At 34.4% G+C, this 25,117-nt stretch overlaps 1 protein-coding gene across 3 annotated transcripts in view; it reads right to left on the bottom strand.

Annotated features, from left to right (window-relative positions):
- Positions 1-25,117, bottom strand: part of LOC129216063 (prolyl 3-hydroxylase OGFOD1-like) — a 70,820-nt gene that overhangs the window by 10,750 nt on the left and 34,953 nt on the right. For all 3 annotated transcript variants that reach the window (XM_054850204.1, XM_054850206.1, XM_054850207.1), the window contains 2 exons: positions 11,248-11,513; positions 1,833-1,891 (listed from right to left, as the gene is read on the bottom strand). In XM_054850204.1, coding sequence (XP_054706179.1) covers positions 1,833-1,891; positions 11,248-11,513 — 325 coding nt within the window. The remainder of the gene's footprint in view (positions 1-1,832; positions 1,892-11,247; positions 11,514-25,117) is intronic.

Raw genomic sequence — 25,117 nt, 5'->3', positions numbered from 1 at the left:
AGTTTTACAGTACTGTTCAAACTTTGTAAGAAACAACTTCTTTAAGTTTTAAAGACAAAAAAAAATATATAGATTTCTCATTGCAACAACTTTTTTCTCAATTACAAGCAGTGCAGAAAACGAAAAGGAATAGAGGTAGTGTTTTTTTTTTGGGGGGGGGGGGCTGAACAGATGTATAACAGACAGGCTATGCAGTAGAAGTAACATAGAAGCAAATAATACAAAAGAATTTCCAAAATATTTCACTGTGTTTAGAATTAAATAAACAGCAAGATATGAAAAATGTGAGTCATAGAAATTTATCTCAAGTAATATTACAAAAACGCGAGAACCACGATTTTTACATTTTTGATGCAGGATGAGGCAAGGAACTAAATTTAACATATTTCGGCATTTATCTCTCTACCCCCTTCCATTTGTTATAAATACTTAAATTTATGGTTTGTATCCATACTTTTCCAAATTTTTTAAGATTTTCAAGCACTTTAAAATGAAATTTATTTTTTCAAGTTATTTCCTTTTTCTTTATTGAAATTTTCGGGAGTTAGGGGCATTCAACAAAGCGGGTGCCCTAAGCTATAGTCTGTTTAGTTTATATTTAAATCAGTTTTTTTTTAAATCTTTGTTTCAGTTTCTAATTTGTTGAAATACTCGTTGATTATTTTAAGAATTGCAGCTGAATACATAGCTTGTTCAGTGGATATTTTCATTTATATACTTGCCCTAATATCTTTCAGTTCAAAGTAGTCGTTTTCAACACATTTCTGCATCCCAGTTACTACTTGTAATACAATGTACGGTGCCCCCCCCCCTTCTAGAAAAGGACGGTCTCTATTCTCTTCATTTTCTCTTCTGAACTATTCAAAAAAAAATATATATATGATTTTTTTCTTTTAAGGTTTTGCGAGGTGTTTTTGTTACTATGTATAAAGTTCCCCCTATTTTGGGGGGCATTGCCCCCCCCCTTGACCACCCCCTCTTCCATAAATCCACCCATGCTTAAAGCTTCGTTTATGTCCAGTTTTTGTTGTAAAAGGTGGCCATATCAAAATTATTGTAATGTCCTGAACGAAACTTTAAATCTCAAAATATTGTAAAAATACAGATAACGAAGTCTTCTATTACTTTTATCTCTCATTTGTACTTTTATAGGAAAAAATACATAACTATTTCAAAATTTAGTGTTAAATTAGGAAAATTTTACAGCCAAATATTATGGGAATGACCCGGCAATGCGATTTGACTGAAACTCATGGGTTAACTTTGCTTTTGTTAATGGCTTTTGGATGCTTATGAATTTTTACAGCTTCTCTGCAGTGATGGGCAAAGTATTGAAAAGTTGTAAAAAGTACTTAAGTTTCTTGAGGTTGAGGGAATAGGTGTGTGCCTAGTAGCAGTACCCAGCAATTGCTGACAACTGATTAAAGTATCAGGCAGCCAGTGTCTCTCTTGCTCTTTTACTCTTCTATAGATACTCGTTTACTAATAATCCTTTTGGGGACTTTGTCATTTACTCATTAATTCATTTAATACTTCATACTCAAGATTGATTGGCTTTTAAAAAGAAGATTTAATCAAATTATTTCTATGTGCAAAAGAATTTATAATCATTTTAAACATTCTTACGCAGTTTGGATTCAAATGTGAATTAAATATTTCTTTTTTTATCATGAATATTTATGAGAAAATTAAAAACATTCAACGCAAGGCTATGAAAATTCTAAATTTGGATGCAACACCTTTTTTCCTAACAATTGAGAAAACCATGATCTTGAAAAATTTTCCATTTTTAATAAGGAATTTCAAAAACAGAAAGATAAAGTTTTACTAACTGGTTCTTCTTCTCCTTCAGAAACAAAGCTGGTAAAACCACCATTCAAAGGGTCCCATTCTAAAAAAAACAAAAGGATACTTTAGATAAAAGTAAAAGATGTATGCATTTTTACTTTTCTTGCTGCACATTAGTTAAACATGTGCAGCAACAATTCTGTCACATAAATTGCAATCACTGGAGTTAGGCTTTCAAAACTTTGGTACTTTTTATACAGTCGGACCTCGACAATTCGAAGCTTATAATTCGAATATTCCTTTATCTTGAAGTCTTCATTGGGTCCCAAACTCTTGAGACTGTTGTGGAAACTTCCCATAATTCAACGTTAGCTACAATATGACGGTTTAGCCGGTCCCTTGGATTTTGAGTCACCGTGTGGTGACCAGAGCAGAATCGTCCCAACGTAGTCCATGCGTGTCGTAAAAGGCGACTAAAATGAATACCCAATTTAAGGTGCGAGGCACCATGCTGATGGATGGAGGGCATCTCGGTTGTATGATGTCTTAAATGGTCCCCTCAAGGAACTGGGCGAAACCTTGTTGTACTTAGCCTTGCACTCGTACAGGGTGGATGTGCGGGTGTTGACCTTTTACCACCTCCCAGTTCCCAGCTACTATAAAGCGGGATATTGGGTTGAAGAAGAGAACCAGCAACCTTGCCGATGGAGGAGGTGAGGAAGATCCCGCTGACTCTGCAGTAGGGGTGCAGGAAGTACTTATTTATACACAAAAATGCAACAGGTGCAGGCAGGAGATGGGAGGCTGTGGAATGGAGGCAAAAGCCACGGGGGCAGCTATTCCTGAGAAGGTAGGAGAAACTAAAAGTCATTGATCGGAGGTTTCAACTTCTTCTCCTGCACAAACTGCTGCATCTTAAAGAGTAAAGACTGGTCAACCAGTCCTATGCTCAAGCAGGGCATATGTTAAAGATGGCTGTTGTGAGAGAAGCCTTCCCATCTGGGAGGTTATCTCGCAATGATATTGAACATATTCAACTTGCCATTCTAAGGAGGACAGACTTGTTTCTCTCTGAGGATCACATGCTAAAAATGCGATAGGCTTCTTCACAAAAATAGTATTAGGAAGGATTTTGATCTTCTTACTGGTTTTTACATATTAAAGCAGCACCTTGCTATCATGGGTATCAGTAATGATATAATTTGCAGAGGTTACCTCTTTAAGGAGGAAACTATTACTCACACCATGTGTGATTGTAAAGTGTTTTCTGCCTATAGGTTTGAACACCTTGGTCATCATTAGCTTGAACAGTGCGAAATTCATGATATTCCTATTAGGGGTGTGCGGAATTTTGCTTCAGCTACTGGTCTGTTTTAAGACTTCTGTTTGGGGACTAGTATGACAGAACTCTGGTCGCAATGCTTGGTTCGGTTGAACCCCCTTTTCATTCACTTCATTTCATTTCATTGGACTTAGAGTTATTGAGACTTAACTGCATACATTTTTATTGCTTTTTGGTCTAATTATTATTTTGCATTTTCAGTGGGGAAAAAATCAAAAATAAATTGATACAAAATAAATAAAATCTTGAGAATAAATTAATTTTTTTGTAAAACTAAAATTTAATTTTTACCCTTAACTTATTATTTTTTTACCTAATTTTATCTACCCTGATGGAATAAAAAATGAAAAATATCCCTAAACAACTCTGAATAAGTAAGAAGTTTTGGCAGTATTTGACAATGCATTAAATCAAATCAAATTCAGACAATAAGCTATGTATGTAACATACACACTCCTTGGCTTATTCTTTGAATCTTATAGAACCACCCAAATCAAATTTTTGATTTACCACTATCAAAAGACATAGGTCAACTAGTAATTTATAATATAAAAACTTTATTTCATCAGCAAATTAGTTAAACCAGAGCCTTTAACCTAACAATCTGATCATTAGTAAAAATGATTTCAAAAATTAGTACAGTATATTGCACAGTGAATTAAAATATGTTTTGACTTTAATTACTGAATACATTGGAATTTTTTTTTTTATATCCTCCCCCCCCCCCCTTTAGCCTTTTTTTAATGAGTACTAACCACTTCCCTCTCGCTCCCATGAAAATGCTGTGTTGGAGTGTCGACCTCCATTTCTCGCTCCAGTGATATTGCTGTGCTGGGATGTGCAATATTAATGCGACAAAAGTATTAAAACCAATTCATTTATTTTGCCTGGATTATTTTATTTCTCTCTTTATATACTAGATGGCAGCACCAGTCCATTTTAAATGTAATTGCAGAGATGCAGAAGGAAATTCAGTTTCTGTCCCGATTATGAGGTTGGCCTCTATACCTCATGCTTTGAAATTTCCCACACAAGAAAAATTTACTAATCTTTACTTATATTACACAAAAGGTTAATAAAATCCTTCTTTAATATTTGAAAGATGTATTTCTTAAATTTTCGCTGCTTGCTTGAGCTTGCTTGTTGGCTTTTCATAAATTTTTTTAAAAATTTAAAATTTCAATCTAAAAAATGTCAAAATTAAAAATTGAATGCATATGTTTTCCTTACACTTATTTTTATGTAATTTTCTTAATTAAAAAAAAAAACACTTTTATGACCATTTTCTTGAAAATTATTCAATTGTTAGTGGGCTAATGATCCGAGTTTTAACATTTTAAGTAATGTGAGTACATCAGCCCTACAGTGATATCCATATCTTTTAATTAAAAATTTTTTTTAAAAAGGGGAAGGGGGACTAAAAACAAGGTGTAAAAATTCTTGTATTTTGGCTGAATAAACTATGCACTAGGGGGGAAGGGGTATCAGAAAAAGGACCGATCAAGAAGAAATGCAAACAAATTGCTGCATAATTACACCAAATGCACTAAAATTGTTGCTTGCCTATTTTGCATAGCATATGCTAATCGAATAAAAACAAGTTAATGTACTTTGAAGAATTCTCACTCCATGTTCATATTAATCAGTTTGAAATTCTATTTCACAAGCAAATTTCATTTCAATCGGATGAATAAGTATCCATATAAAAATTAAAATATTTGAAAATGGCAGCCTTTTGAAATTAATATTGTAAAATGATTTATTATAATATTTTTGGGAAGATGCCAATTTTGCAAGCACAAATTTTGTAAAAGTATTGTGAATGCATATGTATTAGGGGTGCCAAGGGTGGCCACCTAGGGGAGTCATGGTGCACTGAAATTGTGTCACTGAAATTTTTACAAGGGGGGGGGGCATGTTTTAAGGGGTATTTTTTACTTTTGGGGGGGGAGGACTCTTGCTTTTGCAGGAGGTCTTCTTGATATTCAGGAGGGGTGCCGTTATCCTTGGGGGGGCACCCCTGGTGGTGAAGTCTCTTTTAAACTGCTGAAATGATCAAAATAGATCAAAAACATGTCAAATGTAAAAAGCAAAAATTTTGCTAAACATTTATCATGAAATAGGCTGCCTCACCTCACTGGCCTCGAAAAGTTAAGATACAACACGTTTTTCAAAGCTCACCATAAACAAAATAGCAGTAACAAAATGCATAGTTTGCATGAATGATAATAACAAACTTTAAAACCATGTATAAAAGAAAGGTTGCTACCATTTTTATTTAATTGAAAATAACATTTTTACGAGCGAGAAAAAATATGCAGCCAGGTTGATGCTTTAAATCCTCCTTCAAGGTCACTACATGAGCTGGAACAAGGCTTATTCTGTGTCTGGTCTTCACTTCCTATTCTGGGGTCTGACAACTTAATGAACAGCATGGAAAATCAATGCTGCCAATGAATTCAAATTAGGTGGGGGGGGGGACATTCCGTATTACAGGGGTCTGTCCAGGATTTTTCACAAAGTCCGTTTTTTGTGAAAAATCAAATACTTTTGTGAAAAATGAATTAATTTTGTGAAAAATCAAAACATTTCGCAAAAAAAAAAAAAAAATTGTCAAAACAAAATTTTAGAATTTAGAGATGGCACAAACGGCATCAATTAAATTTAAAGTTGAGAGTTTTCCTCTTTTATGTCGAGAAAATCATTCTGGATTTTTTTTTCTGATATTTGGCGGGGGGGGGGGGGGGGGGGCATCGCTGTTTCAAGTATCAATATTTATCTACCATTCTACATTATGTTAAATTATACTAGATATATTTCTGTACAGTACTTAAAATAATTGTAACAAAAATATGAATAAATAAAATAAAATTCAGAATAGGGTTCAGCATTCAACTTTTTGACCCAAGACACTCTTAAAAAGCACAGAATTTCGTTTAAAACTTATAAACTCCGTGATTTTAACAAAAATAAAAAGATATTTCAATTGTTTACCTCTTAACAAAGCGTAATAATCATCAAAATTTCGTAAAATCGGATTCCCATAGCGGATGCTAAGAGATCGCAATTCTCAAAGTGAAGGCATCAAAAGTATAAAAACGGCTTGTAAAAGAAATGTTTTTGATAAAATTATTTTAAAATTGCATTTTAGAGTCCTATGATAAACATATCATTAATATCTGTAGACACAGTTGACCCAAAAAATAAAATAAACCATCTATTCAGCATTTTAATTTTTGACTCATAACTGAAAATGGAATTTTGCTTTAAAAACTTGAAATGAGAGTTCTAACAGAAATAAAGAGACTTTTCATTTATTTGAATCCTAATAAAGCAAAGTTAGCTTGAAAAAAGAACAAAATATGATTCTTATATCGGATGTTAAAAGATTGCATTTTTCAAAATGTAGACATCTAAAGAAAAAAAACGGTAATTAAAACAGTTTATTTAAAGTTAATCACCCTTGTTAGCATCGAAAAATCAAAACCCATATAATTTTCTCCTAAAATAACAAGTAAACATCGCATCGCACCGTAAAAACGCAAATATTGACAAGCTGGCAAAATGATGAGAATATTTTCTAATCAAGTCATTATAAAGGTTCAACGCCAGACCCTAAGTGGTGATAATTTTGAAGTTGGTAACACTATCTGAAGCGATCATATTTCTTCCTCATCCTTACTATTCCTTTGCAGTTCTAAGTTCATTTCGCAGATATATATTATTATTGTTCATTAAATCATGAGCGGAGAAAGGAGAAAAGTGCTTACCAATGCCTTTTCAGAAAAGTTTACAACACCGCCGCTAATTAGCTAACAGCCATTATATTTATTTGGCAGTAGCAATTATTTATCGCTTGCAGGAGCATCGCAAGAGTGCCATTTTTTTTTTTTTTTCAAAATTAGCCGACTTTGTATAAGCTGATTCCTCTAATTTGACTTAAAAAAAGGTTCCAAAAATTATCGGTTTATACGCAGAAATATGCAATATGCGTTATTATGCTTTCAGATTTGCTCTTTCAATAAACAATTTGTGACAGATCCGATCTTGTTTATCAGAATTTTGTGAAGGGTCCGTTTTGTTTGATCGGGATTTTGTGAAAGGTCCGTTTTGTTTGATCGGGATTTTGTGAAAGGTCCGTTTTGGTTGATCGGATTTTTGTGAAGGGTCCGTTAACGGACCCAAATATCCTCTGGCCAGACCCCTGTATTAGAACCCATTTTTGCATTTTTTCTCCGACATTTTACTACATAACACTGTGATGTTCTGTTTTCTTCGAGAACAGACTTTTCCGCAAAGATTGCATTTTTTGTTATAAATCATTTCTACAATACACTTATACAAATTTCTATGACGCATTCAATAAAAAACCATTTAATGCACATATCCTCCAAATTTTTTGTTTCTACTATCATTTGTTTGCAAATTAGATGCAAAAAACCGGTTGTATCTTAACTTTTTGAGGTCAGTGTATATGAAACATTCAAATTGTGCAATGAGTGTCTTACATACAATCATACAAGCTAAACAAAATTCATGCTCTATACATAGAAGAATCATTCAAGTTGGCAGCTCTATCAATTGGAGAGGAAGCTAGCAAGTTGCTAGTTTAAAGAAATATGATGCATGTAATAAGAGGTGTGTATTTCATTACTTAGACCTGAAACTCCCAAAGTGTGAGGGTAAGAGCAATGTGAGGTAAAGGGTGCTGAAAAGTGTCCATGGAATCAATATACAGTGTGTCTATAAAGTTATGGTGCACTTTTGACCAGTCACATGAAAGCAACAAAACAAGATGGAAATGTAAATCTGCACCAAATAACAGGAACACTCCTTAAGTTTCGGTAGTTTGATGTGTAAGCATGTGACGATGATGTAGTATTCCACGACTGCACAGGAGCGATTAGCCTACACCCACGCCAGTCGAGATATGGACAGGGGTAGAAGTGATCGACTTGTCACATAGGCCCTGTTTATGCACACTCCGGCTTCACCCCGGGTTGAAGCGGAAGGTGGATAAAAGGGGGATTGCAGCCGGGTTGATGGGAAGAGCCGTTTTTGTCAAATCGTGGATTCTCCTTTACGTTCCCTTACGCTTTCGTTTCGGCGCTATCCCATCAAATGCTGCAGTTGGATTTTTCCATAATAGAAGAAATTAGTTTCGAAACAAAATCACCAACGCAAAAAGAACACGCACAACACCAAAATAAATACACACAAGGAGGAGACACGCGACCACGCAATGCACTGTGGGAAAAATCCGCCAATAATCCTTCAATGTAGGTGGAGGAAATTCCCTCCTGTATTGAACGCGGCTTGAAGCCGGGTTGGATTCATGAAACGGCCTTATTCCGCGAATCCGGGTTGACGCCGGGTTAAATCCAGCTGCATAAACAGGGCCATATAGGACATTTTCCACAAAAAATATAAGACAAATATAGGACATATTATACGAATAATTTTGCTATGAAAAAAGAAATAATACATATCATATATTATTTAGTCATTCTTATTAATGATTTTGTTTAAAAAAAACCTCAAACAAAATTATAACTTACATCTGAAATGACTTTCCTGTAGTTGAAAGAAGTATAAAGTACACCATTTTTGAAAAAAGTGTGCTTTATAGACTAAATAACTAAACAAAATTTGAACAAAGATAATTTTATTATTTCTTCCTCACTCATGACCCAAGTACTAATTCCACTGTTCTTTGATTTTATGTCAAAACTGAACCCTTTACCACTTGTATTAAGAACAAACAGAGCTTGAGAAGGATCCTTCTGACGTTTTTCAGAGTTTTCTTTATGCTTGAATGTCTCAGCATGCTGCATCAATTGCGAAAATCCACTATTGCTTATGGGCACTCAACAGTTGCAAAAATGGCAAAAAGCAGTGAAATCATCTTTTCCTTTAGTGCACCATGCACCAAAATTTGTACTATTAATGTCCTCTTGGTCCAACCACTCCACACGAAATTTTGTTAAGCGATGCGATTTCGCCATTATAATTCCACTTATTACAACAAACTATGTTTTAACATCAAAAGGAACTAACATTCCACGATCCCAAAACTCCACAAAAAGAAAAGATTGGAAAAAGAATATAAGAACACTCCGATCAGAAAATGCACTGAACACAAAAATATACCAACAAAAACCATGATGGAAAAGGAAACAAACGGCTGTTGCCCCCCCCCCCCCCAAACGCAAAATTCTAAAACCAACTTCAGACTTAGTTCTCGAAACTCCACCCACAATAGTGACCTCACATTGTTGTAGCTAAAAATGAGCGAAGATGCCTGTTACAGGATTTAGTTCGTTTCGTTTTTTAATTTAAAATTCGTTTGGGGACGTACTTTCAGCAGGGGTAGAAGTGATGGACTTGTCGCATATAGGACATTTTCCACAAGAAATATAGGACAAATATAGGACACATTATATGAATAGTTTCGCTATGAAAAAAGAAATAATATATATATATATATATATATATATATATATATATATATATATATATATATATATGTTATTTAGTTATTCGTATCAATGATTTTGTTAAAAAAAAAACCCTCAAACAAAATTATAACTTACACATGAAACGACTTTCCTGTAGTTGAAAGAATAATTTTTGAAAAAACAGTGTACTTTATAGACAAAAAAAAATGTGAACAAAGTGAAATCTATTGATAATTAATGCAGCAACTCACAAGTTTTGCAGGGATAGAAGTGTCACAAATATAGTTTATATTAATAAATAAATAAAAGCCGTCTTTGTGTTGAGAACTAACCGGAAATAACCAATGCTTTGTAGCACAAATATACATATATTTTCCGCTATAAAATTCCACAAAAAAAAAAGATTACAAAAGACTATTAGAACATTCCGATCAGAAAATGCACTGAACACAAAAATATACCCGCAAAAACAAAAACCACGCTGGAAAACAAAACAAACGGCTGTTGCCAAACACAAAATTCTAAAACCGACTTCAGACTTCGTTCTCGAAACTCCACCCACTACAGTGACATCATATTGCTGTAGCCAATGAGAGAAGATGCTTGTTGCAGGATTTAGTCAGTTGCGTTTTTTAATTTGAAATTCGTTTGCACACGTACTTTCGACAAAAAATCCGAAGTCAGATCGTTTATTTACTGTTGCTTTAAAGAAATAAATTGGATAAAAAAACAGGAATATAGGAAATATAGGACATTTTCCAAAAATATAGGAAATATAGGACGATTTTGATGCTTTTTTTGAAAATATAGGATATATAGGACCACTTTGACCCCTGTTTCAGCTATATTTCAGCGAAAAATCCGATGTCAGAAAGTTTATTTATTGTTCTTTTTAAAAGAAATATGCAGTAAAAAATGGGAATATAGGAGATATAGGACATTTTCGAAAAATATAGGAAATATAGGACGGTTTTGATGCTTTTTTTGAAAATATAGGAAATATAGGACTACTTCAAACCCTGTATGGACAGTAAAAACGAAAGTTCAATCTGTTTCAAGAAGGTGTCATCTTTCAACATAATGGAGCTCCTTCACTCTACTTTAACATTGATTGTGAGATTCTGGATACAACATTCCCCCAACAGTGGATAGGGAGTGGATCCATCAAGCAATGGCTACCGCTATCCCCAGACCTGACGATCTTTGATTTTTACTTGTAGGGTTATGAGAAGAAACATGGGTACACTGAACAAATCGACAAGCGAAACATTCAAAACAGAATCATTGACATTAGTCACTGTTACACCAGGCGTCCTGAACCAAGTTCGGGAGGAACTTGAATATCGTTTAGATGTGTGCAGGTCGACAAATGGTGGCAACATCAAACTGCACTGAATGTGCATAAAACTTGGGGAGTTGTTTTTTTATTTGGTGGAGATTTCACATTTCTATCTTGCTTTGTTGCTTTATTGTGACCAGTCAAAAATGCACCATGACTTTACAGACAAACTGCAATCTATATAATAGTGATTGTCTAGAATGCCATGAGAAAATTCCAATTCTTCAAAGGGCACCATGAATTAGAAAAGTTTGGGAACCCTTGACATAGACAATTCAATAGCTGAAAAAAATTTAAATTTGATAAATTTAAAAACAAACCTGAACAATTGAAGTACATCATAGCATGCAAAGATTCTCCTTGCTTCCACATGTCATCATGTAATAGAGTATAACAGTGATTTTGCCATTTTCTTACTGATGAACAGATTTTACCCATAGAAACATCAGTCTCCTCATCACAAGCTGGATGCAAGTTGAGACCAGTCAGATTGGAAAGCACAAGAAGAAAAGCTTCTGAAGAGAAGAGAGCTTGGCACTCCCTAAGAACTGCTGGAGATGTTGCATCATTTAAAGTTAAGCAATATCTGTCGTAAAGTAGAAGGAAAAGCATAAATTTAAAATAAGTGTTTGAGGACATACACATTTTAAATGCCTATAAATTACCTGTAAATGTTTGCCAGTTTCTTACACATGCAGAAAAAAGAAAAAGGAAAAATTCTTAGAAGGTAAAATAAATTGCTTATTTTGCTAATGTAAGAAACCTTTCAGTATTGTTTGCATAAAATAAGTATTGTAAAGGTACTTATTTTCACAAAGGCTTAAATTTAGTGAGCCCATCATAATCACAGAAATTTCAGCCTCACAAACTGTTTCTTTGATTTTCTGTTTTATTCATATAAAATTCGTGATATTGGTGATATCTTCATCATCTTAAAGATTACAGTTCACGAAAATAATGCTTTTACAGTATTTGTTATACATCAAAATAAATCTTCCATAAATCAGTCCAAACATCAAAAACTTTGTAAGCTTTGTTGCAATGAAACAATTTTAGATTTTCTTAGCTCTTTCCAAGAAGGATTTTGAATGCTCTACCTCATAACAGTGATAAATTTAGAACAATCAAAAGTTTTTCCTCTGATATGAGCGTGCGAAACTGATTTCAACTAGTGTGGAATAGGATACATTGGCAATATAAAACATTTGTAGCTACTATAAACTAATGATTTTCCAGTAGGCAACATTCTACTCCTATACGGCAACCCTAGTATTTGTCAATATGTTGGGTCAAAGAAAGTTACATATACATACAGTTTTACTTATGCTTGTATTATGTCTCAAGTTAATAGATTTTGCAATCTCCGAATTAAAACGTTTCGTTTTTTGAACTATTTGAAATTTCTTCAAGAGTGTAGGCGTAAGAAAATTATTCCGAAATTTATCTCTTTAAAATGTAGTTTACCTAGTTCGAGCAAAATTAATAAAGTTCTCTTTAGGTCGAAATTGGCTCTACTTAGAGCTTCGATCCAGGATTCCAGAAAGCGTCTATCGTTTATTGAACGAGAGCTTTATGATTTACATCTTTCTGTTTCCAATTCTATTTCTGATTTTGATGTTATTGATAGAAATTCTTGTTCTAGAACCCTTCGTTCCTCTGAGATGCATCAAACAACTTTAAAAAAGAAATTGACCCACCTCTGTAAAAATTCGCAAGTCGTTCTTTCAGATAATTTACCCGAAGTTAATAAAAATGTGGTTGTTAATCTTTCCAGTGTTTCTTTAAATTGTTCCCAATTGAACGCTCTTAAGTGCAATGATAATTTTGCTGTGGTTAGTAAACCTTCTTTTTCTAAGCTTATTGCTCCCATTGAGAAGGCCTTTAAATTTAGTGCTTTATCTTCAACTCAAAAAGATTCCATTCGACATCTTATTGCTTCTAATGTTGACTTCAATTCTAAAAATTCTAAACCTGTTTTTGGCAATACTGTTAGTTGTTGTGTAAGGAATTTAGTTTCTAATTCAGATTTGGTTGTCACTAAAGCTGAGAAGGGTGGTCAAATTGTTGTTCTTGACAAGTCATCTTATGTTGATAAAACTAATGATTTGATTTCTTCTGGTCCATATTTAGAAATTTCTAAAGATCCCTGTGATAATGAGTTAAAGGCTATTACTTTGGCTGTCAAGTCAGTTCAATCTATTCCATTGAAAGTTAAGCGCTCTGTTATTCCTTCTATTGCTAATTGTGCTAGGTTTTATGCTTTGCCTAAGGTTCATAAAACTGGTGTTCCTTTCAGGCCAATTGTTTCTAATATTGGTACGGCTTCCTACAAACTTGCGAAATATTTAGTCTTAGTGTTTTCTCCCCTTAGGAGTCAGAATTTATTCACTGTGAAAAATTCGACTGAATTTGTCAAAAAAATTCATAATTTTGCTCCAAATAACTCTTTTATGGCTTCATTTGATGTGAACTCTTTATTTATGAACGTACCAATCGAAGGTTCATTGTTATGCCTTAAGAGTAGACTTTCTGAATTTCATTTTACTTCTAAGGAAATTGATGAGTTAATTTTTCTTACTGGAATTTGTTTAAAACAATGTTCTTTTGTTTTTAATGGCAGATTTTATACTATGGTTGATGGTCTGGCTATGGGAAACCCACTTAGCCCCATTCTTAGTGATATTTATAGCGTTCCCGTTATGCGTTTTTCAAAGGGCGCGGCGCCCTGCCCCTTTTTATTAAAGAACTGATGCGCCCTGCCCTCTTTAGACCCGAAGAAACGCGCCCTGCCCCTGCAGTAGAATTTTAATGATGCGCCCTGCCCTTTTACTGGTGTACAAACAATTTATATTTAGGGGAGAAAGGAAGAAACGATGTCCGAAAGGAAGATTCAAAATCATGACGTCAGCGCTTTCGCTCCCCATCGAACGTCGATGGAAGGAGGGAGGGAGGAGGGGCGGGAACTGACCGACCCAGCTCCTCACACCGTTTTTTTTTTTTTTTTTTCTTATTCCATGCGGTGAACTGGGCAAAGCACGTGCAAATTTCCGGTCCGAACGTTTTTCTGAGATCGCTATTCTGATTTTTTTTTTTTTTTTTCCCCGTCATGCCTTCTATGAATCGCAAGCGGAAATACAGGGAAGATGCAAGAACAAAAGAAGGAACATACTGTAAGAAAATAGTAGATATGTTCAAAGAGTAAGTGCAAGAATTTTATTTTTACATTAATTTTTTTTAATACTATCTTAGGATCGGCATCGCTTCAATTAGTGTCGAAAATCAGAGCAGCCACGTGCTGTTTTAAAGTAGAAATTGAACTACAATATTTCCTCCTTAACGTACCTGAAATTATCATTCTACAAAATAAAATAATGAAAGGGGAAAAAAAAGTTTCATAAATGAACTTACGATTTAAAAATAAAATAGAAAAAGGAACTAGTTTGCGCAAGAAGAGCGAACCTTGGTGATGCGAAAGTATTTTATTGCAATTTTTTGTGATCATCTTATTATCATTTTTTAAAATTTTAATTGTGTCCCAAACGAAACACATTTGAGTAATTTCTTTCTTTTTTTTTTCTTTTTATTATAATCGTGAATGAAAGCTGTTTTTTGCTTTCTTCGTTTGTTGAGCACACTTGCTGCAACAATCTTTCAACACCTGCTTTTGGACAATTTTCCATATTCCAAATTAGTGAACAAAATTAAAGGTATTTATCCAGAATTCAGAGTTAAATTCAATTTTTAAAGGATGAGTTTCATTTACAAGATATACTGCACTTAGTGCGCAGCAATCTATGAACACGTGCTTTTGATTTATCATTTTCTTTGTCAAGTTAAACAAAATCGTAACACTAAGTTTATTCATTTCATTTGAAACATTGAATTATTTTAGCGATTTTTTAATCCCTCCTTCGATTGCATGTGGTAAAAACGCGTGCGGTATTTTAGCACTATGTATTCAGTTGCTTTTCCGTAGGCATTGACTAATGGCGCAGCCGGGGTTTAATTTAGGAGGAGCTACAAGCGGTTCGCATAGCGGGATAACTCAATCTCACTTCCCAAAACTCCTTGTCCCTCCACTTTTTTAATTTCAAAACTACAGATCGATCGAAAAATAATACCGTTGATGAATTCATATGTTTAACGAAAGTAAAATTGACTTAATAAGTGAATTTTATATTTCTCATTAAAATGGTACATCGCGCGATTTTTTTTTTCATTTATTGTTTTATAATATTGCGCTGTTTCTTTCCCCACAATCGTTTTCAGGAAAATATTTATCAAATGAAATATTTGCAACCATTCGCATTTATATCGTAATATCATTCATGTCGTGAATAAAGGGCGTGAATCAGTGATGGCAGATCACCAAGACCCAAGACCTCCCCAAAAAGGTTTTTATTCATCAAACCTGAATCGTAACATTATAATTTTTCTTTTCCTTTTTTTTTTTTTTTTTTGAATGATTTTCTTCTAATTAAATATAATGTAAGTATGGTATAAGTGCATGCATCGTTCAAGAAATTTCATTCGGTTAAATTAGATTCCCCTTCCTCTCCTGAAAATGTAAGTTTCAGCCCCCCTTCCCCCTTCTATAACCATTTGATTTATTTACGCTGCTTTAATTCACTTTCATTTTAAATAACACATGCATAATTCTAGCACAGCGCTGTAAGCCAAGGCGAAGCTCTTTATACTATTGCTATTTTTAAAAATTAGTCTCTTTATATCGCTATTTGAAAATTTCGTGTATTTTCGATCTTTTCCCTATTTCTTAATCACATGTGACTATTTTTCTCTCTCTCTTTTTTTCTGCAATCTTTACGCGCACGCCGAAGTGTAAGTTCATCGGCAACGGAGTGTACGCATGACGTCATCTTCGTGGAATCTGGTGATGAGGTTCTAATAAAACGCTAGTTTTGGGCTACGGAAGCAGTCTCCCGAATAATAATCGAAATGCTAATTGCGACGATCTTTGATGAGCGTAGGGAAAGGTGTTAAGTTCAACCGTTCCAGTTTCTTTTTTTTTTTTTTTTTAATTTTTTTTTTTTTATAAAGCTGAATACAGCCTTTTTTTTTTTTTTCCTGATACAATTATGCGAGGTAGTTTTCCTGAAAGGCTATTATTGGCCCAAAGTGGAGGATTGTTAGTATCGAAAATGGGGCGGGGGGGGGGGGGGGGATTTTTGGAATACAAATATGCAGGTAGGAGTGGAGGCGATTTTGTGATATAATTATGAGAATTACTTTTTCCAGATGGTATTGGCCCAAAGAGAAAGAATTTGGAAGTTGCCAGTCTCAAAAGTGATCCAGAGGGGAGTGAGGGAAATTTTTGTACTACAATAAGGGGAGAGGGACGTAGGGCTGATTTTTGTTATACAATTATGGGAGTTAGTTTTTCTGAAAGGTATTGGCCCAAGGAGAAAGAATTTGGATGTTACCAGTCTTAAAAATGGTGCAGGAGGGTGTGGGGGGATTTTTGTGATACAATTATGCAGGGAGGAGTGGAGGCAATTTTTGTGATGAAATTATGGGAGTTAGTTTTTCTGAAAGTCATTGACCCAAAGAGAAAAAATTTGGATGTCGCCAGTCTCAAAAATGGTGGTGAGGAAGGGGGGGGGGTTGCAATACAACAATACAGAGGCGGGAGGCAATTTTCGTGATACATTTATGGAAGCTAGTTTTTCTGAAAGGTATTGATCCAAAGAATTGTTGAACTACGCACAAATTTTGCAAACAGATTATGTAATTGTCGATAAAAGTTTGTTGCAGACAACTACAAAACTTTCTGCCACTGGGGCTGTTGGAGATACCCCCAAAATGTTTTTGAAACAGCTGTCTTAAAAAATTTAAGGCTCACTTAAAAAATCTCTTAGCAAAAGCATTCACTGTGAACCAAATTTATATTTCAGTTTGCAATGATATCATGATGTAAACCAAAGCATGGAGACCTCAATTATTTTATTCATTTATTTCTTCAAAACCGTTAACATTCAGCAATAACTTTTTGAAAACACGGTAATAGTGCATAATTCCTTAATGCTGCATGTGTCGCATGTCATGCTTAATATTACCATGTTAGTGTAATCGTATAGCCATCTTTTAATCTCCGTTTTGGGCTTACGAACCTTTTTATTTTCTCACTAGTGTACAATACTATGCATATTGAACTAAAATACAAAAATATTTTTCGCATAATTATTTTTGTTTCTTTTATTGATTGGCTATTTGTATAAGGCACAGTAATCAAAGGTGAAGGGGGCCAGGGTGCCCCCCTGAGGGGGGGGGTTCATAGCGCAGATTCAGCCACGCCATTGAAATTTTTAGGTGGGGTTGTTTGAGGGCATTTTTCGTTTTTTTTGGGGGGGGGCTATTTATTTTGAGTGGGAGGTCTTTGCGATAATTAGGGAGGGGTGAGCCCTTGCTCGGGGAGGGGGGCACAATTTGAAAAACGTCACAAATATTTCATGATACTAAATTTTTTCGCAATTTCTTGAGTTGGGATACAAGAAAAATCAAAACAGGAAAACATCAATTATTAGAATTAAAATATGAAACCTTTGCATAGGTATTCAAACTTAAAATATTTTAAACCCTCAGTTTTATACTAATAAATAGATAAATTTTATCATTGAATAATTTATCTACAATATTTTACAACTACAGAAATGCAAATGCACAACACATTAATGGAACATAAGTTTTTCACTGCATACTACATGCAAAAACAAAATTGAGTTTTAATTCAAAAATGTCCTTTTCAAAAAAAATGTAAGTAAATACAACAAGTTTATTTAACGATTAAGCAAGCTAGCCCTTATTTAACAATCAATCCAAAGTAATAATTTTTTCCTGTCAATTTCGTGATTTTTGATTACATAAATATCAGTTTAAATATTTAAATAAGGAAAATAATTTATGCCTCACACCAGGCTGATAATACAAGGAGAATAATACTCTATATTTTAAATGCATCAGAAATACAGAATGCTGAAATAAGTCATCTCAAGATAAGCCAAATGGCTCTAAAAGAAAGCAGTTTATTGACTAAACCAGTTTCAGCATTAGTAGATGCTTAATATTTTTGTTTGATGCAAAAAATTTCAGCTCACTCTAGTGTGATGACACTTTTTTTTTTTTTTTGAATCAATAAGCATAATATTCTTTGTTCATGAATAACACTAAAGTTTTTTTTTTTTTTTTTTTTTTACTGACTAAGCAAAATATTAAATATATTACATCAAAATTTTTTGTTCTATAGTTTGTGAATTAGTTCCCTTTGGTCCCTGTAGAACAGTTAATTTATGATTCCACCAAATAATTCCTGGTATGTAGAATCAATTTTGGCAAATTTGCCAAAACTACAAGTAGAAAAAAAAAATGAAAACACTAAATGACTGCGTCTATGTAAAGTTGGCTAAAGAAGAACCATTATCAACATTCAACCCATATAAATCTTGAAGGTTTTACTTCAGGTAAGTTTCACAAATAACTAATCACCAGCTTTTGTTGCTGAACTCTCAATTCCTACTAAGTCATCATAGTTGTCTTGTATTTCACTAATACAAATCATCAACATATCATAGTTGCTTTTGATTTTCAAATCCTCACTGTTATGGGAGAACCACTTACCCCATAGAGTGGAGACCTCTTATAGCAAAATTTTAAGTGGTAAGTGAGGCCCCTCCTATTAAACAGTTTTTAATAATATTTCACTCAAATTCTGATTTTACAGTATGCACTTTAAGTTAAACTGTACATGAATGTTTACTGATCATAAAAAAATAAATGCTAACCAGGAAACACTTTGAAAAATGCTGCTTAAACTCGACAAAAAAAAAAATTTCAGATTTTTTTTTTTTTTTTACTTAGTTCTCTGACCTAGAAAAAAAATTCCACGTAACCCAAATACAGTAGAAGACCATTATTATGCACACCTTGGGATCAGAGATTTTGCGTTATACAGGTTTTTGCGTTATATAGATGATTTCACAAATTTTTAAGCTAATATTCAGCATTTATCTATATTTTCGCACTTCAGAATGAGTTTTGTCTGCAATGTGTATTAAAGCACTATAATATTACAATTAGCCATTCACAAATAAATATGTTTCACAATCAAAAGAATGTGAATTATCCTGCACTTCTGCAAGCTTCATGGTTTGCATAACAACTGCATTTGTAAGAGCCATTTGGTATATTCTGTTTACTTTGAGTACTAATTTTCATTTAAAAGCTTTGAATTCAGATGGAAAGATGAAAAACTGTCACAGAATTCAATTTGCCTAACGATTTTTATGTTTGCAAAGAAAAACAGAGGGATTTTTTAAACTACAAAACCTTTTGTTCACTTCTGAAAAGTTGTGTGGTTTTAAGAGAATTGCGTTATATAGGTCAGCATTATAAAGGTATTCTACTGTATATGCAAAACTAATCACTGTGATGAACCATGATATGGATATTTCAGTTTTCGGGGGTGACCCACTTATCCCAGTGTCCCAATTCCCCCAATCAACCTTACTTTTGAATTTACTTGGTAAATTTTGTTTCAGTATATGTAACCTATAATTTACATATTTATAACTGTAATCATTGTTATTTATTTACATTTAAGAGCAATAGTTTGCATCCAATATGAACAATTTACGTCCGACACCAAGCTAAAAATACATTTTAAATAATTTTATTCCTTATAATATCATTTGAAAACTGAAATATGCTTACATCATTAGTATACTTTAGAATTATGCTGTTTTTAAAATTAAAATGTAAGTCAATTCACAGACTTTTAATAATGCTTAAGTTAACCATCAATTTTACTATTTGTGTGTTTACGTCAGACACCAACTCTTTAAATTTTTTTAAATTATACTTTAGGGATCTATTTTGATGAACTAACATGATTTTTTATTCAGTGGGATGTAGTAAGTATCTTTTGATAAATTTGTTTATGTTGGAACAGTTTATATTTGGTAAATAGAATTAAAACTGAGAAATTTTTCTTCATTTTTTACCTCCGACACCATAGAATTGCCCAGAACGTCCTTTTAAAGAAAATGTAACTATCTCTGCTGACATCTTGAGAGTTACTTAGTGTCATAAAAATTAATTATTGATCACTAGATATATAATTTGAATCTAAATTTGAAAATTATGAGTATATTCCTGTGAGTTTCTTCCTTTTAATTTAATGACTACAATACATATAGTAGTACATGGTTTAAAATATGTCATAAAAGTGTCTTCAGGTTCACTCCAAACCCGATTGTTTAGGAAGAAGAAATTCGCAATTTTTTCAACTTAAATTTGACCCAATTATAAAATACGACCATGCACTCACACCTAGATCTAATAGGGGGTCATTAAGTGTTATTTAAAAAGAAAAAAAAAGTATGTTGCATTATTGTCAACAAATTTGCTGAAGCGGGAATTTTTAGAAGCTCCTGTTCTTCTTTTTTGGGCGGGGGGAGGGGGGGTCTTCGTGATTTCGGAGGGGACGCATCGTTGCTCTTGGGGGGGGGGCACCCCTTGTGTTGACCTCCTACTGGGTTACCCTCCCCCCCCCCCCAAGTGCCTTTTTAGTTCCCGAAAAGTGCCTCTTTTTCCATGGAAAATGCCCTCTCTGAGAAATTTGCCCTGCCCCTTTTCGAAAAAAATGTGAACACTAGATATTTACATGCATTACTTTGAAGTGAAGCTGTTCCAAAAATTACGGTTTCAATTTTATGTTCGCTATGTTGATGACTGTTTTGTTCTTATGAACCATAATGATCTTAATGTTGATGAGGTTTTGATTATTTTAAACTCTATAGATTCTCATATTCAGTTCTCGTATGAACTAGAACAAAATAATTGCCTTCCCTTTCTCAATGTTCTCGTTTCTCGAACTAAGTCTGATTTTGAAACTACTGTTTATCGCAAACCTTTTGCTGTTTCTTTACATCCTCATAGACTATCGTCTCATCCACCTAATCAAAAATATTCTGCCTTTAATGCTCTTGTTGATCGTGCTTTAAAGACTTGTTCTTCGGAGGAACTTCTTAATGTTGAACTTAACTATTTAGAGCTGTGGCAATTGATAGAGACTATCTGCCCACTTTGATTGATTCCATTTTTAAAAAGCTTTCTAAAAGATTCCAAAGTAATGTTCGAAAAAGAACTTACATCACTAAGAATTTGGTCGTTTTACCATTCTTTCCTTCTATTAGTTTTCAGATCGCTGAGATACTTAAACGTTTCCAATTCCATGTTGTGTTATCACCAATTAATAAACTTTGGTTCTCGTCTCTTAAGGATTCTATTGATCCTCTTAATGATTGTTGCATTTGTGGCCTTGCCTATATTGGACAGACCCGCCGTTCTTTGAAATTTCGTTTAAAAGAGCATAAAAATTATGTGAGAAAACAACAATTCAAAAAGTCTAGTATTGCTCAACACTGCTGGGACTCAAATCACTCCTTTGATTTCAACTCATTTAAAATTATACAGAAATGTCCAAATTCATCAGATCTTGATTTTTGGGAGTCTTTCCACATTCTGAAGAATTGTTCTAATCTAGTTAACGATCTTAAATCCATTTCGTGTTTTTCTGCAGTGTGGCATCCATTCATTAATTGGTAGTCTTTTTTCGCCCCTCTTCTTTGATCTCATATTTTTTTCTTTGTAGCGTTGTAGGTGGTTATGGTAATGGCTTTCTTTGGAATTTTTTGTTTTTTGTCTTTACGTTTCCATTTCATGTTTTATTTTGTACTTGTTTAACTTTTTGTTGTTTTCAAACCTCTTTCTGTTTTCCTGAATTATGTTTATTTTTCCTTTCACTAAATGTGGCAGTTGATTCGTAGTGAAATTTTTTCGGACATAAATTTATTGCTAATTTATTAATAAGCGGTTTCATTTTGACAGCAACATGTATTTTATGGGTCTTTTTACTGAAATTAATTGCTTAACGGTTTTCTCTGGGAGGGAATCATGCAATAAATCTTGACTTTGAGTTCCGTTTTGTCTTGTTTTGCTTTTGTTATTGCTTATTTTGATATTTAAACTGTCTGCTGTCCATTTTCATTGCTTTTACTGGGTGTCTTTACATCTAGAAGCTCACACCTTTGAATTGAAAAAGGGGTTCCTTGAAACCTCGAAACACGTGTATTCTGAAATCTGTTTATTTGTGCTAAACAACGTTGATATTTCCTGTTATTTCTCGGCACAAAGGTATTTATTTATTGCTTAATAAATCTACTTGTTTGGGGACATCACATTTGGTTTCCAAGTTACTTTCAAATAAAGCAAGCCTTAGAACAAGACTTAAAAAAAATCATTAAAATGTGAAATATTAAGCCAAACAAATTATTTAAGCCATTATAATCCATTAAAGTCCATTATTAACTGCTAATATCACGAAGCTCATATGTTGATTAACCCAGGCAACATCATTAAAAACCATTAAAATGTATTATAATACACCAAATAAATATATCAAGTCATTAAATACCATTTAAGAAGTTCCATTACAAATTATTTAAGCCGTTAAAAACTATTAAAATGCATTAAAGTCCATTATTAATTGCTAATCTCACTAAGCTAACATGTTACTGTAACCTAGGCAACAACATTAGAAACCATTAAAATGTATTATAATAAACCAAATAAATATATCAAGTCATTAAATAACATTTAAAAAGTTCTACTACAATGCAAAACAAAGCATGGGGAGTAAACATGCTGGCAATATTTTTTTTTTTTTGGGGGGGGGGCAGGTAGAAGTAAAGAGGTTGTGAAGGGCGAATGTACTCTGATGCCCAGGTTGTAACGAACTATGTCTACAAACAAAGAAAATTTACTCATAGTCATTTATTAGAAAATTGTTGATCGGCGATAAGTTATTTATATTTTTCAGCTTCACAAGCTGACAAACAAAAATAAATTATCTAATCTAGATCAGTGGTACCCAACCTTTTTTACCCATTAGCCGCACCTCATATTTAAATGATTCTTGTGGATCAAAACTTGTATATAATTTCAAAATATTTATTTTTTTCTGGAAAAGGAAAGAAAATTAAAAACCAAGAATTGTTTTTAGTTACTTGATGCTTCTTTTAGTAATTCATCAATTTTTCAGAAACCATTTTCTGAATATTTGGCTCCAAATTCATAACTCATTAACCACACTTTTCAATTTGTTACATAAAATAAAATATCGGGCCACATGGATCAGCTTCACAGGATGGTTATGACACACGGGCCAAAGGTTGGGCATCACTGATCTAGATTGATGTCAACAATGCAATATCACATGCGGCTGAATTTGAACTACAAATTAACATTTAATCCAGGTTGGCGCCATTCATGTGATCGATTTTAAAGCAAAATTTTGGAAGAAATCAGGTTTCTTTGGCACTCTTGTTTCACGCACGTGCAAACCATTTGTCGTTGTAGAATCACGTGATGTGGGGTCCGTGAGTCAGCTCTTGCTAAGCCAATGATTGGACTTGCTTGCTCCATTTTAATTCCTGCTCTAAGGTTGACGCTCTCTGATTATCCAAAGCACTATTTGGCAGAGGTAGAAATTTAATGTCCAATCAAGAATTTTTGAAAAACAAAGTAAGATTTGATTGGTGTTGAGTTCACCATGTAAAAGAACGGCTCACGTCTGCCATGACGTCATTGCTTCAAATTGAAAATACGTCGTCTAGTCCTTTGAAACTAATGGATTTATGTGATGAATGTACTTTAATGTTGGAAGGGAGCATGCAGATGGATTTATCTTACCTGCAGACAGGCAGAAGATAGAGTTAAAATGCAGAAGGTTAGGCAGTTCTGTATATCACTGGTTTACATTTTTTACTATTCTTTGATTTGAAAAACTATTTTTGAATGGAACTCAAAAAATATGTTTGTAATCAAAGCATATTATGACCTTAATTTATTGTTAGCATTTAGAATAGCTATGAATATTTAGGAACATATACAGTCCAGTCTCATTAATGTGACCACCACGTACTTTCCACGTCAGAGTTAAATAACCAATCACAGAAGGCAGGTGGCAGCACAGTGCAGTTGAGCATATATAAAGGGTGTGTGAGGGCTTCGGAAAACATTTCAATCGTTGGCGTAATGCAGAAACAAAGCGATTTATCCGACGTCCAAAAGGGCATGATCATTGGCTTTCGGGTCAAGGGTAAAAGCATTTCCAAAACGGCCGAGTTTGTGAACTGTTCGCGTGCCGCTGTGGTAAAAGTGCACCATGCATGGCAAAATGGGACTGTCCAAAATTAGCGACGTGGCAAATGTGGTGCACCACGGGCCATAGATGACAGAGGCGAAGGACGGTTGCGGAGATGCGTTCGGGCAGATCGACGGGCTACCGTTGAGCAACTGACTTCCAAAATGAACAAAGGGGCTACCAAAAGTGTCTCCCAAACTACTATTTAGCGAACATTGCTGCGTCTGGGCCTCCGAAGCAGACGCCTGGTTCGTGCACCTATGCTGACTGCTGTTCATCGACGACGAAGGCTAGAATTTGCACGTCACTACAGCAGCTGGACGTCCACTGAGTGGCGACAGGTAGCGTTTTCAGATGAATCGCGTTTTATGCTCCATCGGACAGATGGACGTTGGCGTACAGGCGTGAAACCTCTGAAAGGAACCGCCCTGCAACCATTGCTGGAACGGTCCAAGCTGGAGGCGGGAGCATTATGGTCTGGGGAATGTTTTCCTGGCATTCTCTGGGTTCCCTGATCATTGTGGAAGGCATGATGGATCAATACAAGTACGCATCTGTCCTTGCGGACCATGTCAACCCCTGCATGCGCATTGTTTTCCTCAGGATGATGGCATCTTCCAGCAGGACAATGTGAGGTGCCATACAGCTGCCAGTGTACGTGCATGGTTGGAAGAGCACCAGGATGAGTTTACCATCCTCCCCTGGCCAACAAACTCACCTGACTTAAACCCAATTGAGCATCTGTGGGACCATCTCGATCGAGTTGTTCATGCCATGGATCCTCAACCGCGTAATCTAGCGCAGCTGGCCACGGCATTATAGTCGGCATGGCTCAACATCCCAGAGAACACCTTCACAGACCTAAGTGACTCTCTTCCTGCACATCTCGCAGCAGTTCGCTCTGCGAAAGGTGGTTATTCTGGCTTTTGACAGTTTGTCACATTAATGTGACTGGACTGTGTATATCAATG

Source organism: Uloborus diversus, chromosome 2 (assembly GCF_026930045.1).
Source record: "Uloborus diversus isolate 005 chromosome 2, Udiv.v.3.1, whole genome shotgun sequence".
NCBI lineage: Eukaryota > Metazoa > Arthropoda > Arachnida > Araneae > Uloboridae > Uloborus > Uloborus diversus.
This window is presented reverse-complemented; position numbering and strand designations above follow the sequence as displayed.